The following is a 16,422-nucleotide window of genomic DNA, read 5'->3' as shown; positions in this document are numbered from 1 at the left end:
GTTCAAGCGCGCCTCCAGGAACGCTTCGAATATCAAGTGAGCAGCCATGTGCACACCCATTTGACGTGGGGGAGGGCGTAGCCTTGAGCGTAGCAACGGCCGCCACAGGCTTATCCGAAATAGCTCTCCGCCTCTTCCCCTGAAATGCACATGGCTGCTCACTGTAAGCGTTCGGGGAAGGCGCGCTGGAACTCGTCGTACGATTGCAGGAACTTTCAACTTCGGGCACAGCCCTGCACATACAGCCGGCACAGCTTCTCTGGCTTCTCCAGCTATGCGCTTTGCGGACAAGGTGCACAACTTAAGAACACGATTGGCACACGAGTGTTGCCATTGACGTGCTGCATGCATGGCTGGGGAATGCTGGGTCCTGTTGCCAAATTACTTGAATTAATATGCAGGCCCTGGCTTTCCCGCGCGCGGCTCCCCGCACCTGGCCCCAAGACGCAGACCCATTGACGAGTGTTGCGGAACTAATGCGTACCCATCTGGCACAGCTTCTCAGTGCTCTTTGGTTCACTCCGGTTTCGGCAGCAGGGTGGCAGACCTTTCGGCGCCCCTTATGCAGAGACGTGGGACAGCCTTCTATGGCCCGTGCGTACGGTAAGTCGCAGCTGTGGGCCGTCATCGGGCGCTGGCCAACCACGCAACGGCCGCCGCAGGCCAACCGCCTACCAACCCGTATTTGCTATCAGCCTTGGAGCCTCCGCTTTCACCTTTCACTCAGTGCATTCCATATTCCCCTGACAGCATAACGGAGACGTGCCAAATGGACATGCCTCCCCTGGACATGCCTACTAAGGCCTGCAGTAGCGCCCCATCTGCAAGAACGAATGTCAAACTTGTACACGCATGAATATAAGACTGTAACAGTTCTACCCAGTGAGTTCTACCTCATTATGTGTTCCTGCCCCTGCCTACCCCTGCACCCGTTTGCACCATCCGAACTGCCAAAGGGCTACCAGGGTTGCTCAAGGAAGACAGCCTGACTTCCAAGGTTGCAGGCACACCCTACGGAACCCTTCCACACACGCACACACGCCGGCCACAGTGTCCTGTTGCTCCTTTGCCTGCCTTTCCTCATTACAAGAAGAAGCGGCGGCGGCTGGTCTTGTTCTCCTTCTTGGGCAGCCACTCGAACTCGCCTGTGTGTGTGCAGGGACGCAGCGCACGTGCCCGTGTTAATACATCCCTGGCGTGTGGGCAGCGTGCAGGCGGCGTACAGGCAGCGGGCAAGAGGAGCATTGCGCAACGGAAATGTTTCCAACCGTCGGCCGTCAAACCGCTCACCGTTTTTGCTGTCGAAGGTGCCCTTCTGCAGGCTCTGCAGCTTCAGCGTGAAGCGCGGCCCCAGCTCCTGTGCGGGCGAGGATGAGCGTCCGGGTGTTTGCAGCGGGAGCAAGCAGCGGCAGCAGTGGGGTGGTCAGCGGCACCACGAATCGTTGGGTGTACACGGCTTATTGACGGCCCTCGCCTCCCGCGCATCTCCCCTGCATCGTCCCCGCCAGATGACTAGTGTCTACCTTCGCATCCTGCACAGCCGCCCTTTCCCATGTCGGTCCTGGTTGCCGGAGCCATTCCCATTGCCATTGCCATTGCCATTGCCATTGCCATTGCCGGTGCCCCCTCCAGCTCCTATCATCATGGGATCTCAGCATGCTTGACTTGGTAGTATGGCGATAGTGAAACCCCCACCGCAACCTTTTAGAGCTGGCCTGGATCTCGATCTCGTCGCTTGATGTTGGTTTCGACAACCTTGCCTTGCAAGTCACGCTTTGACCATTGGGGCCGAGTCGTTGGGCTTGAGCGTGTACCTACCCACCCCTTTGGGGTGCAAACAACCCACCCCCTCCCCAGCTCCCCACCCCCCGGTTCCATTTGGCTCCCCACCGCCTTCTCACCTGCAGTCGCGCCACCACCGCCTTCTTCTTCTTGGAGGGGTCCTTGGCGGCGCGATCCCGCGACTCCTTCTCTTCGAAGACGTAGCGGTGGTGCCTGTCGAGGTGCAGGAGTGTGGTGATTCAGGAGCTCAGCATTTGCAGCGCTGGGGTGTGCAGCGAGTGCAATATCAGTATGCTGTGTAGCAGCATCTACTGAGCCGCTACCCGCCAACGCTCTGGCCATATGGCTGTGTGCAAATTGTTTGACATGGCCAGGTTGCGATATGCGACATGTGACATAGCAACATACGACATACCCAGACTCGCCCACATTTGCATACCTACGCGTCCTGGAGCTCATTCAAGTAATATCTCCCAGCTTTGCGGCGGTGCATTGCGCTAGCATAGCCACAAGCTCCTCCCACTGGCCGCACCCTACGCCACGCCACTACCACCGTGGCAACCGTGACACGTTTTGTTGTGTGCCACGGCGTTCCACGCTTACCAGAGGGATATTGAATACATCCACAATATGTTTGGCGGGTTTGGATGCGTTTGGGGCGTATGTGCATTATGTCACAATGTCGTATGTCGCAATTCACATGTCCACATGTCGCAACCTGACCATGTCAAATAACTTGCAAGCTGCTATATGTAACATTTGATATCGAGACTTTTACAGATCGCGTAACACAGTACTGCAAATGTGGCGAGGCGTTGCTCGCATGGCTGTGGTTGCGGTGTGGTTGCGGTGGTAGTTTCGGTGGATGGGGTGGGCTGTGAGCAAAATGGTTGGGCGGGGTCAAAACACGGTACAAGGGTTGTATCTGGGTAAAGATCCACCACTCGAGTGCTTCACCACGCAGCCGGCACACTCACCGCACGAAGATGAAGTCGCGCTGGTTGTGGAAGGTCACCACTCGCCGCCCGCGGAACTGGGGGTCCTGTGTGGGGAGGTCGAGGCGAGAGCAGGAGTGGCACAAGCTTGTTGGCAGCGGCAGGCCTGCCTGGTTCGCATGCAGCACCTAGCCCACAACCTTTGCGGTGCCCCACTGCCTCCCTGATCCACGATCTCCCCTTCCACTACCTCCCGCACCCGGGAGCTTTCACGCGTTCGCGTGCACGCACACACACACACACACACACACACACGCATGCACGCACGCCTTGTGCTTCGTAACGCACACGCACACTAATACGCGGGCTTTCTTTTCATTAACGCGCACCTGCGGGAACAGCGACGCGAACATGCGGCCCATGCGGTGGCCCAGCCGCGTGTCGAAGTGGTTCAGGATCAGCTCGGGCTTGTGCTGCGTGGCGCGGCCGTGGCCCTGTCCGGCGTAGCGCAGCGCAGCGGGACGGAGGGGGGGGGAGCGCAGGGAGTGTTACGGAGAGGTGCGTAAGCCGAATGAGCAGTGGACAGAGGCGGCGGAGGAGAGGTGCACGCGGTGCGTGAATGGGTGCTGCTGAAAGTAAGCCGGATGCTTTTGACAGTGGCAGTGCATGCCGCTGGACTCGCCAGGTCAGGTTGATGGCCAAAGCCCAAGCCGTACCGTTCAGTCCCCATTCGGACTTTCCCTCCCCCTGCCCCTGCCCCTGCCCCGTTCCCCATAAACGGATACCCCCCTTCCCTCCCCACACACACCCTCACGACGCGCTAAGACCCCCTTCTCCCGCTTCTACCGCACACCTTGATGTCCGCCCCCAGCTTGAGGTTGGACAGGCGGAAGTGGGCGGTGGGGCCGTCAGGCAGGTGCACCAGTAGCAGCCCGTTGATCTGTGTAGGGATGCAGGGAGGCGCGTGTGAGATGGAGGCGTGAGCGTGCGTGAAGGAGGCGGAAAGTGCTAGGTAGCTAATGACTTTGGAGCAGCAGGTAGGAGGGACACATGTGCGAGCACACACGTGCGAGCGCTGATATGCAGTTGGCGGCTGCACACCACGTACCATGGGGCAGCGGACAGCAGCAACGCGGTACAAGCTAAACGGGCCATAGCAGTGGCCGTGGGAATGCACCCACCTGCCCGCCCGCCCCCCCCCACCCACCCACCCACTCCCCCCACCACCCACCCAGCCGCCCACCCAGCCACCCGCACCTGCTTGCGGTCCTCGTTGAACACCATGAGGTCGGTGTACTCGCGGTTGGCGGCGAACTTGACGATCTTCTTGAGCGGGAAGCCGTTGCGCTTGTAGTACTCGGCGCAGGGCAGCAGCTCCTGAGAAGAGGGGGAAAGAGGGAGGGCGGGAGGGGGCGGAGTGGGGGTTGCGTGCCCGAGCCCATTAAGTTCCAAGAGGGGATGGAGCAGGAGGGGGGGGGGAGGGAGGGGTGCAAAGGGTGGCCACCGGGGATTGTGGGGCGGGGCAAGGGGTGTGCTTGGAGCAGCAAGTGGGCGGGCTCAGAAACGCGGCCGGGGCAGCGGCGAAAGGCCTGCGATGGCGGTTCGCGCATGCGGGGTCTGCGCGATCTGCGTATCCGAAGCTGCCCCATAACGACCTTCGTAAACGCATGCGTACGGTAACTACTTCCCTTGACCTGCGCACGCAAACACGCCCACATGCCCATGCACTCACCAGCATTTCCGACAGGAAGGTGTACATGATCTTGGACGGCTTATAGCTGGTGGTGATGAGCACCTTGGGCGGCCGCGCGTTGGCGAAGTGGGCTGCATGAAGCATATTATGCGCACGTAATTGCTCAAGGTTGATGTCGCTGTGGCTTTGCTGGCGGCGTGGATCCTGCAGGCCCTTTGCCACAATGCCACACCCTTGTCGTCAGACGTCAGTAAGCCTGCACCTTCCCTCACGCGCTACATGCCACCACGATGCCCTCACATGACAACCACGCCGGGCCACACACAAGGGCACAACCCCTTCCCTTCCAACCCCCCCGCCCTTTACCCGCGCCCCATCTCCTCTACGCCCCTGCTTGTCACACCCTTCCCCGGACAATTCCCGCAGTCTGGGCTGCGCCCCCGCCCCCACACGCCCAACTCCACACCCCGCGACTGTTCCTTCCCACCACCGCTCCCTACACGCCAATGAGCCTCATGAACCCAGCCCATGCACGTCCCCCCACCTACCACCCTCCCCGCACCCTCCCAACCCCCCACGTACCCCCCACCCCACCCATACACAAACCCACTACCACCCACACCCACACACCCACCGGCACCCACCCACTACCACTCACCCCCACCCCCAGCCACTACCACCCACCCGCGAACTCGTCGTCGTTCTCATCCGCCATGATCTCCTCATCCGTGGGGTCCACCATCGTGTCATCCGCCTCGCGCTGGTTGTCAATGGTCTGTGATGATGATTTGGTGATCACGAGACAAAGCAGCACGCGTCAGTACTGGGACCGGAGGAAGGATACGGGATGTCGCTGTGAGGATGTGCGGTGGCCGCTGGGCATCGTGTGATGACCGGCGGTGTGCGCCGGTGTTGATTGATGGTTGTGGGGTGTAGCGGGCAGCAGGCAAAGCTGAACAAGGGGGAAGCTGAGACGCACGAAGCTGAGCACGGGCACATGGGCGGGAGCGAGGGCGCGGGAAGTCCTGCTGCGCAGGCGCCTGCGTCTCTCGCCTGTCAGCGCCTTGCCAATACCGCACATCCACATCAGCACGCCAGTATGCAGCACTGCAACCCCTGGCAGTTCCACGAGCCGAGAAGCGATGAGGCCGGTCGGTGCACGCACCATTCGGCTAGCAGCCTAGCAGGCTAGCACACCCGGCTTTGAAAGGTTGGCTAGGTTTGGTCTCGGCGCTGCTGTGCTGTTCCCGAATCCCGAGCCCCTAAAGGCCCGGGTCCAGCCGAGCAACAACGCCTCCGAGACGTCCAAAGACGCCCATTTGCTGTGCACAGCGGACATGGTCCCGCGTCCCCACCAGCAGGCCTCATGCCCCTTCCCTTCCATTCCCGCCCCCCGCAAATCACATGAAGGAGCTCCGGACTGGCTCCAACACAGCAGCTCTCAGCTTCCTTCAGATTCCAGGACCCACTCACGTGCTGCAGGGGCTTCGGCGGCGGCTCCAGCCCTGCCTCCAGCGCCTTCGCCTCCTCCTTTTGCTTTTTCCGGCGCTCCTTGGCCTTGACTTTCTGCAGCACCGTTTGCATGTTTGGCAGTGTGAGGCAGCAAGTTTCTAGGCTGCCACACAGCTCACGCAACTGCTTCGCTTTGTTGACTAGCGTGTGTCAGCGGGTCCACTGTACCCCGCAGGCGACGAAGAGCCACGCTCATCCCGCACGGCCCCTGGACGCCCTGCCCCTCGCCCTTCCTCTCCCCATGGGTCTGCACCACACCTCCTTTTGATGCTTCAATTTATGGTACAGCTCGCCGCGCTTCTGTTTGTTGCGGATGCCGCTGGTCTGCTGGCCGATGCTGGCGCCCTGCCTCGACGCGACGGCGCCATTGTCCTTGCCGACATTACCACTAGTGGAAGGGCCGGCATCGTCATCTGAATCCGCGTTCGGCCGGCCCTTCTTGCCAGGGCTCTTGCCCGGTTTTGCTGCGGCCTTCACCATTACAGGCGGACTGCTAACAGCAATGTTAACAAACAACTGAACACGTTGGTGGAGAAAATAAGCGCCGAAACAGGCGACTGTCACGGCGGCGCAAAACTAAGGGTATGTGGGATGTAGAGCGTCAATATTGGAGCCTCGACGCGCTGCGCAATAATTGAACATTGCCAATGCGCAAATGTCGCTGTTTTTGCTGCATGAGGTTTCTTGCTGCATGGGGCGGTTAGATGCACTCTCGCACCCGGCCGGTTTTGCAAGGGCTGCGAAAACAGAGATGAATCGCACAGCTTATTGCTCCTTCATCGCCTACCCTCTGGCTTCACCGGCTGCGCAATTCGGTTCCGAACCTTGAAGCCGCCCAACGCTCAAACGACCGCACACGACGATAAGACGCCTTCTGCGAGCTGCTTCAGGTCGTTCGCATAGGTACATAGGTCCGGTAGAGAGGAAATGAGCACCAACGACGAAGCAGGTGCCTTACGCCAGGCCGTAAACAGCTGGCAAGAAGACCTGCTTTCTAATCCTGCTACACAGACGCTACTAGCACACGCTCACGAGGCGGTGAGCGTGGCCCGGACCTTTTCAATGCGGCACAAGCGGCACGGATGCTTTGCCACTGTGCGGAGAACGATAAACTAACCATCATTGCATGCGTATGATGATGCTGATTTTGGAACGCCGTGTTTGTTGCAGAATGGGAGCACGTCCAGCATGCCCAAGGTCGACGGGACGCCCAGTGCTTTGGACCGCACGGCAGCCATCAGCGCAGCAACGGAGTCACTTATCGCCAGTCTAGAGGTGCGGCTGCAAAGGCCGGGGCCGTGGCAGCTGATGGGACCGGCTTGCTCGTCCGTTCGTGACACGTTCGGACAGGACGTGCTCCGCCGTCTTACCCCGCTGCCCGGCCAACTCTCTTCCAGCTTCGGAAACCTTCCTGCCTTCATGACACCTAAACACACGTTAAGCCTCTTTATCTTATGCGGACTGCATATCACAGGACAAGCAGCTGCCAGATGGGCTTATAGACGACATCCTGAGCGTTGTGGACGTGTTCACAACGCTCTGCGGGTTATCCGGGCCGTCGCCAAGCGACTCCTTCGGTAGGAACATCCCTGCAAAATCAAGTTCATAGCACTTGCATCTGGGTTTGTCCATTTCCCAGGGGTATGCCAGGGGCTTGCCACGCGCAACGCCTTGCATGGGGCTGCGCACACGACACGCCCATCTACGGTATCAACACTCCCCGCATACCGCCCTTGCTTTCCTCACCACACCGCACCCCGCCAGCCACGCCACGCCACTCACCGCCCCTCCCCTCCCTTCCCCGCCACGCCGCATCACGCACAGGCGCTGGGGGGTCCACGCGGAGCGGCGCGCCGCTCAACCCCGCTAAGCTCAAGTTGCTCAAGGCGGCGACCGGGCTGCCCGTGCACACCACCTCCATCGGGCGGCGCGCGTCGGCCAGCTATTGCGTGTGAGTCTGGGTGGGGTCGAAGGGGAGGAAGACGGGATGGGAGAGGACAGGACGGGATGGGGTTGGGCATTGGGAGTTGGGAGGGTCGAGGCTGAGGACGTCAGGCGGCACGCGGCCACGTGGACGACAGCGGCAACGGCAGCTTTGGTTGGAGGGCGTTGCAAGGGGGATGTGATGGTGGTGGCCGTGAGATGACGCGTGTCAGTTGCTGAGGCGTGCTGTCGCAGCCCTAGTACACGTGGCACATGCCGCCCGCTACACCGTGGGGCGCACCCCGGCCGTGCCCGCTTGTTTGTGCCGGTAGACATGGCACCGCAGCACCGCACACGGTACGATGGAGGGCCCTGCTCCACGTGCTGCACTCACGTGCTGCACGTGTGCTTGCCGTACGCGTGCAGGTACGAGAGCATGGGCGGCTGGGAGACGCTGTCGGCCGCGGTGGAGTCGCTGTACAACCGTATGCGGGGCGACGGCCGCTGCGCCTCGCTGTTCAGCGAGGGCAACGAGCAGCAGCTCAAAACACACATGGTGAGTGGAAGCGTGGGCGGTGGGTTTGGGTCAGTGCGGTGGACGGTTTCCATTCCAACCGCTCATGTACGGTACGATACGGCACGGTACGGTACGCGCTGAACGCCTCTGGGCAGGGAGAGGGGAGGTGGAGTGGAGCAGAGGGTGGTGTCAGTGTAGTGCTGTCCGCGGGAGGAACTGTGCACTGTGCCTGCGGCATTCAAAGCACATACACACAATTGCTGGTCATCACCGTACCGCTCGGGTCCTGCCCGTGACCCTACGTCCCGAACCTGTCCCGGTCGCTTTACCTTCCACTGAGAGGAGAGGGTGAAAGGAGAGGTGGGAAGGTGGAGACAAGGTCGGGTGTGTGGTGCTGCCTGCATGCCTGCGCTCTCGCCTCTCCACCCCCATGTGTGCGTGCTGCCAAACCACACCGGACACACATGCATGCCACAACCACTACAGCACTCTCCTTCCCTCTTGGGGCCTATATCATTGGGCATGGGCACATAACCCTCCCCTGACCCTGCGCCCCTGACCTGTACGGCCGACCCTGTCCCTGAACCTTCACCTGCCGCCATTGCAGCTGGAATTCCTGACGTGTGCGTTGGGCGGCAAGGCGCGCTTCGCCTCTTCCACGCTGCTCACCAGCCAGCGCGACCAGCTGCGACAGCATGGCTTCGGCGTGGGCCAGTTCGACATCCTGCTGCAGCACATGAAGGTGGGCGGGGAGTTCCTTATGGAGGGAAAGGGCGGTTATAATGGAGGGAAAGGACACAGCCAGGGTGCAGCCAGGTGGTGCGGGGCCAGCGACCGGCGCTAGGAAACAGCGGCGCTACACTTGTGGGGGGTTGGACATTGGACGGTCCAACGAGCGGGCTGCGGGGTTGGCACCGGCAACAGAAGCGTGTGGCCTGCTCAGTGCATGTGCGCTGCCTCGTATACCACTCGAACCTCGACCCTCTTCACGTGTGCACACACTCCACAAACTCGGACAGGCGGTGCTGGACGAGATTGGCGTGCAGCAGGAAACGGCCGCGTCCGCCATCGCGTTGCTCCGGTGCCACAAGTGAGTGCCTCGCTCGGAGGCCCCGTGGGCGGACAGGGGTTCGGGGGCCAGGGCGAGCGGGCAAAGGCGAGTGGTGAGGGGGCACGTGAGATACTAAGGCGGTGTCGCTCCTTCGCAGCATAACTGTATGAGCGAGCGCGGCGCAGCCAGGAGCTACAAATTGGCTAACGGGGTCAACTGCAGGATCCTCGATCTACGATCCTCGCGGGGGTTGGCTGCAGCGCGGGCGTACCGTATGGCGCTTATAGGAGATTCCTGTCCTGGACTGCAGGTACCTCTTTGAGCGGCGGCAGTCGGAGTCGGACCACTCAGACCTGCCCTCGGAGCCGGTTGCGGCAGCGCCGGCGGGGGAGGTCGCAGCAGGGGGGGCGGCGTCGCTGTAGGGCCACGTCGCTGAAGGGCCACGTCTCTGTAGTGCGGTCGATAGCAGGGAGGGGCACTGGGAGGGCGGCAGCGGTGAGCATCGCTAAGGTGGTCTGCGGAGCGTGGCTGAGGGCGGTTCCCCTGGGCCTTGAGAAGGCGTGATTGTATGTATGCGTGTACGCGGTTTTACATGTCTGCGTGCGCTGTCGGTCTTGGCAGGGTGCTTGCTTGGATAAATCAACTTTGGTGTGCGACATGTTTACGCTCATTGAGATTGTCAGGTTGGACTTGCTTGCGGCATGCTGGGAGGGGCCAGTTCGCTTGAGGTGTGAGTCAACGCAGGACCTGTGAGCCAGGGCTGGGAGCAGTGGCTGCCCTGTAGAGTGCAAGGCCCACACCGAGGACTGGTGCTCCCCTTATGGCACCACAGCCACGAATGCAATGTGCCTGTGATGATTGAACGCGTACGATGTTAGTCTAGATCCTTTGACTGTCAGAGCAGTTTTGCCAAACTATGTGTGCCGCCTACAAAGGTGGGAACCAAACTTATTGGGACGTGGTGCGATAGGCAATGGCGGTATCACGCAGAGACGAGTGAACTTCCGGCAGGATTCAGATTCAGACTTGATTGGGTGTGGCTCTGTGGTATGCAATGCTTGAAATGCTTTCTAATTTCAAAGAAGTAAAGCCCGGCGCAATACGGTCTTCGTCGGAGCAGCACTACGCTGAATCCGATGGAAGGTAGATATCGACTTCGGCACGTACTTTCTTGAGGTCTGGCTACGCTTCAGAATTTGCCTGCTGTCGCATGGGAGGCTCGACATGCTCTCAGGCTTTTAGGGCACTCGTGTGTATGGTTAATCTGGCTGTTCGGCTATGGGTCTATGCAAGCTGCTGTGCGGAATGGATGGACGGTAGGCGGGCAGGCCACGCATAGGATTGCACTTGTCATGGCAATTCAAGAGGACATTACACCGCCCCGTGTGTGTGTTGTGTGGGAGTCAGCGGCAGATGTAGATGTATGCTGTGGCTGGCTGAGCTTGGCCTGGCGGCGCCTGTGCGAAACGCCCCCGGCTCTGTCCCCGAGTTGAGGCTATCCCAAATTTACATTCGGCCTCAGACAGGGGTGGCCTCAGACGATGGATGTGATGTGGTGTAGGCTGAGCCCAGAAGTCCAGGCGCAGGTCCTTTGTTGGGACGGTGAGGGAAACGGTGGCGGGGGCGGTCTTGGGAACGGTGAGCAGAGTAGTGAGGCTGCGAGGGAACGAGAGAGTATCTCCGCTTCCGCACGACCATGCCAAGTTCTGGACAGCAACTCTGTTATCCAACTGCACCGTGCAATCGCTGCCTACTGCCGCCGACAGTCGCGGGCACCTGGCCCGGTGGCCCCCTGCAACTGCCAGGGCTGCAGTCCTGATGGCGTTGGGGCTAAGGACTGAGGAGATGCGGCGATGCGCACTCTGGGAGACTGACAACCTGGCAAGGGAGGGTACGGTAGTTCCGCCGGAAACTGACCCCATGGCCCATGATTCAAATGGAAAGAGCTTGGCGAGAGCGTTCAGAACTCGCTGTTGGACAGAGTTTAAATCAGTGTAATCCTTGCAAAGTTCAGGTGGGCCGGTCCTCGGTCTTGGGGTCCTAAAGGTTTCATCACGCGGCACGTGGGTGGGATGCCAGATGCCGTCTCCGCGCTCAGAACGCCCATCTGAAAGCTCTGACCAATAGCACAAGTACTAGAACACATCAGCATGCATATACTAGAGTATTTGCAGATCGTTTGGCCTCTGATATGCGGCGGCATGTCCGTCCACATCGGCATCCAAAGTCAACTCCACCTGAGCGTCTCTCACTGATATCATGATGACTATATGAGCTGACGCGAACTCGTACGGACCAAGGCTTGGTGTGGGTCCTGGCGACAAGGCTGCTGCTGGCTGACCGCGTCACGGTGATCCCGAGATGCTTCACATGACTCTAGGAGAAACTTGACCAATCTCTTCCAGCACACAATCCCGAACATCATATGGACGAGTGCAACTGCAAGCTTCAGCGCACACCCCCGCAGTCGCACAGTAGGGTCGGTGGTCGGCCATGGACACAGTGGCATGTGGCATGGCTGCCAGACATGCTCTGAACTGGAGGTATACAATTGTAGAGCTCGCCGAGAGCAGTCGGTTGACACCTACCTGGCTTAGATCTTAAGGGGGTTGAGTGGGTTGGAGCGGGTGTACGTTGGGTGGGGGGTCGGTCGGTCGGTTCGGAGGGGGGTTCGGGTTGTGGGGTCCAAAAGTTTTCTCGTACCCCCCTGGCCCAACCATAAAACCTTGTTGCCCGCGTGCCTCACAGCCTTCGGTATGCGCCCCACTTACCCTGCCAGTCCGGCAGTTTAAGCGGTTGCAAACTGCTATGCTTTTGGGAACTGCTGAGAGACTGTTGGCGGTGCCACCCCTGTCCTGCATGGGGCCAGCCTGGGCTCCGTTCTCCACACATGGGGGCTCCTAGTTTCCTACCCAGCAGCCGCTTGCCTTCCTATTGCGCATCATATCTTTTGCCGCTTACCGCTTGTTAAGGCCGGAACTGCGAAAGAACAACAATCACAAAGGTTTCAACGGCCCTTCGCCGAGTGCTACCCCGCGCCTTTATTGTCTATCTCTATCAAGCAGTACAGTCAGTGGGGAGCTCCCGTAAGAGCACGGGGCTGGTTCGAAAAGGCATTTCGCAACCTAATAACTCGAGGAGCGCAGCGTGCCGCTTGCACAAATGGCAGCAGTTAATAACGGTGCAGTTCCAGGGAATGGTGCCAACCCACTGTATGGGGCCGAGCTTCAAGGAGACGGTGTGAAGGTGAGCGGGCTCACAAGATACTGAGCGGAGAATCCCAAGTCAAGCACCGCAGCTAGGCTAGATGATATGGGCTTGCTGCGAGCTGTTGCAAGGCCAGCGCTGGCCTGCGCAGCGCAGGTGCTTGATGGCAAAAGTAGACATGCAGCCGGGCCCGTGAAAGTGTTTATGGCTCACAGCACACTTATTCGCCAGCAGGCTTTGTGTTCAAACGCGTGATCAGCTAGGCCGACCTCGCTGCGAGGGGTTAGTGGTTCTGCGTCATACCTCAAGCTTTCTCGAGTGTTGCGAAGTGACTTCCTGAACTGTGTGAGGGCTGCGTAAACGGTAAAGTTGGAGGGCACAGGCTGTCCGCCTTTTGGCCTGGAGCCCGCTGGCCAGGGCACGCATAGACATCGCTTGAGGACCCAGGGCTCCCACGAGCAGCAGCGTTGTCGGGCAACTCGCGATCCCAGTTCTGTAGCCGGGCCTGTAGGGGAGGAAGGACGAAGCACGCAGGCCTTTCGCTGCCCCTGGGCGGGTCCCTGCAGCGCCGGCGTGTGGATGGTGTGTCGAGCATGGATGCCCCAGGGCACACCTTGCAGCCAGCTCAAACCGCTTACCCGCCTTGCTTACGCACGCACATCCTGTTTATCCTCCATCTCCACCCCCATCCTCTCGCTCGGCCTCACCATGCATCTGTTTGCATGCAGTCTACCCCACAGGCAAATGCCGCGCCCGCCAACGTCAATGGCTCTGTCTCCAGCGCGGGCCAGAGCAAGTCGGCCGCTACCACGCGCTCGACCCTGCACGCCAAGCTAGGCGGCGCAGCGGCTGTGGCAGCAACGGTGGGTTGCTGGCTTTCGCGGCCGGGGACCCCTTCACACTGATGGCCGTGCCCGTTGGCATGCTGCCGTACTAGTAGTGGCCGGGGTAGTAGGTGCACAAGCGCATCTTCAGAGTTCAGACCTAGACCTGGGCAAGCGTGGCAGGGCCGCTGCAGGCGCGTGTAAGCTTCTTACTCCATGCCGCGTCGCTGCTTTCTGCAATGCCCGCACACCACAAAAAACACTGAACTGATGTAGGTGGATGTGTTCTACAAGAAGCTCATGAACGACCCAGACCTGGAGCCGTTCTTCCGGGGAGTGGACATGGTAACGCTCATCGCCAAGCAGAACCGCTTCCTTGCGTACGCCTTCGGGGCCACCACGCACTACCACGGCAAAGGTGGGGCCGGCGCCGGCTGTTGTTCGGGGAGCGGTGTGGTTGGGGAGCGGTGTCGTTGGCGGAGCCGACGCGCGGGCGCGGTCAAGGCAACATGGAAATTGGGCGGGAATGGGGCGCGAATGGGGCGGGGTTGGGGGCTGCGGATGGCGGGTTTTTGGGCACACGCGTAACGGGGGTAGCTGGGCTGCGGTCTGGATGTCAGTCGTCTCCGTGCATGCTGTATTCTGCCACCTCACCATGCCGTGCGCTGCGCTGCGCTGCCCTGCTCCTCGTACAGACATCGTGATGGGCCACGCCCACCTCATCATCAACCGGGGGCTCAATCTGACGCACTTCGACAAGGTGGCAGGTGCGTCGCGCCCCAGCACCAAACGCAGGGCGGTTGCGCGTCTGTGGCTCGCCCCGGCGGGGCTACGAGGGCAAACGGGACGACCTCTGCGGACACCGGTTAGCTCAGGGAACCCTGGCAGCGAATGCAGCGCGATGTGCCTTGTTCATGCCACCAACTCGCCCCCTGCGATAACTTGTATGCAATTCTGACCGGCTCCTTCCCCGGTTCCTTCCCCGGTCTGGCCTGGCCTCCGCGCGGCGCAGGGCATTTTGTGGACTCGCTGAAGGAGATGGGCGTGGGACAGGAGCTGATTGACGAGGCGGCGGGCGTGCTCATCGGCGTGCGGCCACTGTTCGACCCGGAGCGATACAAGGGTGGGTGGCGGCGTGGTTGGGAGGAAGTGTGGGCGGTGGCGACGTGGGGAGTTGGGGATTTAGGGAGACAGCGACTCCGAATATGCACTGGGCGAATGCTCCGGCGCACGCGCTGAGCTTGGTGGTTGTGCAGTCTGCACTGCGAACTCGGCTCCTGTTCGCATTGTACTGGGCAATCACCTGCACCCGCGCTTGCACCTGCACCTGCACGATCACCATCACCTGCGCCTGCACCTACGCCTGCCGCCGCTCACGTGGGCCCATCACAACAACAGGCAAGGTGGATGTGGAGAAGATCGAGAAGGCGGCCACCACGCCGCAGTCCAAGCCCGCAGAGGCGGGGCAGGACGCGCCAGCGTGCTGCACAATCATGTAACTCACCGGGGCGGAAATCAACGCGGGCCCGCCGCTGGGATGAGGCGTTTGCGCCACGATGTTGCTTCTGGTGGCTAGCGCAGATGGAAGGTGCGCGCCTGCGCGGGCAAAGGGCGTGCGTGCGTGCTAACGCGTGCGGCGATCACGGTGTCAGGCAGCCTGCGTCGCGCGTTGGAGGCAGCCCTGGGGGGCGGGCTCAGAGCAGCCTGTGTAGCCGGCAGCGATTGGGCGAACGAATGTATCGGAGTGGCTTTGGGTGCTGGCGTGATGGTGGCGGTGGGGGCTGGAGGCATGTGGTGTAGTGGGGCATTCAAAGGGGGGGGGCCCTTATGGCGGCTGTGGCCCAGTACCATTGCTGGGGCGTGGCCTCGTGGCGGGCGGACAAAAAAATCCCACACCATGCAGATGTGTGGCTGTTTGTCCGGGTCGCACAGGCCTCGTGTGCATGTGTGTCTGTGAGTATGGAAAGGGCTGGAATGGGGCAGGTGTGCACTTGTGACGTCAGCGGCCGTGTGCCGGCTGGGCACACGGGTGGGCGGGCCTGGAGGTCCCGCCCGCCCTCGATGCCGCGACTCCAGGAATCCTTTGGGCGCGTGGCTGATGCTGCATATGATGCAAACTTGTTATGCACAGCTTTCAGGACACTTAACGCAACATGCATGATTGGGCACTGCTAAGGGTTGGGGGCACGCTTGACTAAGCGCATTTAGATTCATGGCAAATTGGCAACACGGCAGCTGAGGCGGGCTGTGCCGTTTGGCGTGCATCTTGCGAAATTGGATGTTCTTCTGCGTCGGCGGTTTGAAGCGCACTGCTGGCTGAATCGATGTGGAGGCGGCGATCGCAACCCGAAGCAGGCAGCTTCCGGGAGGGTGTTATGCAGCGGCGTTGCGCCGGGTTGAGGCACATGCTGGCTTGTGAGGGCGTGGAGGGCAGCACGGTACGCACCGCGTCCGTGTGCGTCATGTGCGTGTGTTAGTTGTGTGGCAGGCGTGCATATGTACACGTTTCGTAATAAGATATCGCACTTCCCAGGACGCTGCTTCGTGGACGAGTTGCGGCAGCGGGCGGGTGGGCGATGAGTGTATGAGTGTGATGTATGTTAGAGGGCCCGGGCCTCATACTCACTGTGTCCGCGCTTGCATTTATGTTCGTCTGTGCTGCAGTGACAGATCATTTGCATCATATAAGTACTGAACATGAGATGAGGGCATTTGGCATACGGTTGCACGGATACATGATGCGGTGCTGCGAGGCTGAGGCCACGGGGAGAGCTGAGTGTTGTGGGCCATTTAGCTGGCAAGGCAGAGTCCCCATGTGCGCTAACGGTCGTCACACGGCACGAGCAACGTGCAGGTTCTCACGCACATGTAGAGACGTTGGTAGTTAGTTTGCGTGGGGGCCTGAAGGGCTGCACCGATGGACTGGATTGGAAGGTGCAGACAGCTTTCTACTTTGTAAGGCGTTTACTCTAGTTCGT

The 16,422-nt window shown here is 60.5% G+C and overlaps 3 protein-coding genes across 4 annotated transcripts; 2 read left to right on the top strand and 1 right to left on the bottom strand.

Moving 5' to 3' along the window:
- Nucleotides 1–106: 106 nt before the first annotated feature.
- On the bottom strand, nt 107–6,558 carry CHLRE_04g218850v5 (uncharacterized protein). The gene is made up of 11 exons (XM_043061847.1): nt 6,181–6,558; nt 5,884–5,976; nt 5,095–5,185; nt 4,450–4,541; nt 3,975–4,094; nt 3,571–3,657; nt 3,107–3,211; nt 2,760–2,824; nt 1,902–1,995; nt 1,291–1,357; nt 107–1,145 (listed from the first exon to the last, which is right to left on the bottom strand). Exons 1-11 carry the CDS (start codon nt 6,400–6,402, stop codon nt 1,084–1,086), a joined length of 1,098 nt encoding a protein of 365 aa, XP_042925199.1. The 5' UTR covers nt 6,403–6,558; the 3' UTR covers nt 107–1,083.
- A 113-nt stretch (nt 6,559–6,671) lies between these two features.
- Nucleotides 6,672–11,423, top strand: CHLRE_04g218800v5 (uncharacterized protein). The gene is made up of 8 exons (XM_001692205.3): nt 6,672–6,960; nt 7,093–7,197; nt 7,397–7,499; nt 7,747–7,873; nt 8,272–8,401; nt 8,970–9,104; nt 9,382–9,452; nt 9,724–11,423. Exons 1-8 carry the CDS (start codon nt 6,850–6,852, stop codon nt 9,833–9,835), a joined length of 894 nt encoding a protein of 297 aa, XP_001692257.2. The 5' UTR covers nt 6,672–6,849; the 3' UTR covers nt 9,836–11,423.
- An 898-nt stretch (nt 11,424–12,321) lies between these two features.
- CHLRE_04g218750v5 (uncharacterized protein) lies at nt 12,322–16,415 on the top strand. Of its 2 annotated transcripts, none has more exons than XM_001692204.2 (6): nt 12,322–12,659; nt 13,349–13,483; nt 13,721–13,862; nt 14,140–14,211; nt 14,457–14,567; nt 14,843–16,415. In XM_001692204.2, the coding sequence occupies exons 1-6, from the start codon at nt 12,576–12,578 to the stop codon at nt 14,941–14,943; spliced, it is 645 nt and encodes a 214-aa protein (XP_001692256.2). In that variant the 5' UTR covers nt 12,322–12,575; the 3' UTR covers nt 14,944–16,415. The 2 variants fall into 2 exon arrangements, with proteins under 2 accessions (XP_001692256.2, XP_042925198.1); XM_043061846.1 differs by having other exon boundaries at nt 12,362–12,659; nt 13,361–13,483.
- The last annotated feature ends 7 nt before the right edge of the window (nt 16,416–16,422 follow it).

Source organism: Chlamydomonas reinhardtii, chromosome 4 (assembly GCF_000002595.2).
Source record: "Chlamydomonas reinhardtii strain CC-503 cw92 mt+ chromosome 4, whole genome shotgun sequence".
Lineage (NCBI taxonomy): Eukaryota > Viridiplantae > Chlorophyta > Chlorophyceae > Chlamydomonadales > Chlamydomonadaceae > Chlamydomonas > Chlamydomonas reinhardtii.
This window is presented reverse-complemented; position numbering and strand designations above follow the sequence as displayed.

Bases quoted from the DNA above. Each gene is read 5' to 3' on its own strand.
- CHLRE_04g218850v5 (XM_043061847.1), bottom strand. From the start codon at position 6,402: ATGGTGAAGGCCGCAGCAAAACCGGGCAAGAGCCCTGGCAAGAAGGGC. The intron at 5,186-5,883 runs GTGAGTGGGTCC...TCATCATCACAG, and splicing joins CGCCGAAGCCCCTGCAGCAC to ACCATTGACAACCAGCGCGA. The intron at 1,146-1,290 runs GTGAGCGGTTTG...GCACACACACAG, and splicing joins CACCTTCGACAGCAAAAACG to GCGAGTTCGAGTGGCTGCCC.
- CHLRE_04g218800v5 (XM_001692205.3), top strand. From the start codon at position 6,850: ATGAGCACCAACGACGAAGCAGGTGCCTTACGCCAGGCCGTAAACAGC. The intron at 6,961-7,092 runs GTGAGCGTGGCC...TGTTTGTTGCAG, and splicing joins TAGCACACGCTCACGAGGCG to AATGGGAGCACGTCCAGCAT. The intron at 8,402-8,969 runs GTGAGTGGAAGC...CCGCCATTGCAG, and splicing joins AGCAGCTCAAAACACACATG to CTGGAATTCCTGACGTGTGC.
- CHLRE_04g218750v5 (XM_001692204.2), top strand. From the start codon at position 12,576: ATGGCAGCAGTTAATAACGGTGCAGTTCCAGGGAATGGTGCCAACCCA. The intron at 13,863-14,139 runs GTGGGGCCGGCG...CTCCTCGTACAG, and splicing joins CACGCACTACCACGGCAAAG to ACATCGTGATGGGCCACGCC. The intron at 14,212-14,456 runs GTGCGTCGCGCC...CGCGCGGCGCAG, and splicing joins GCACTTCGACAAGGTGGCAG to GGCATTTTGTGGACTCGCTG.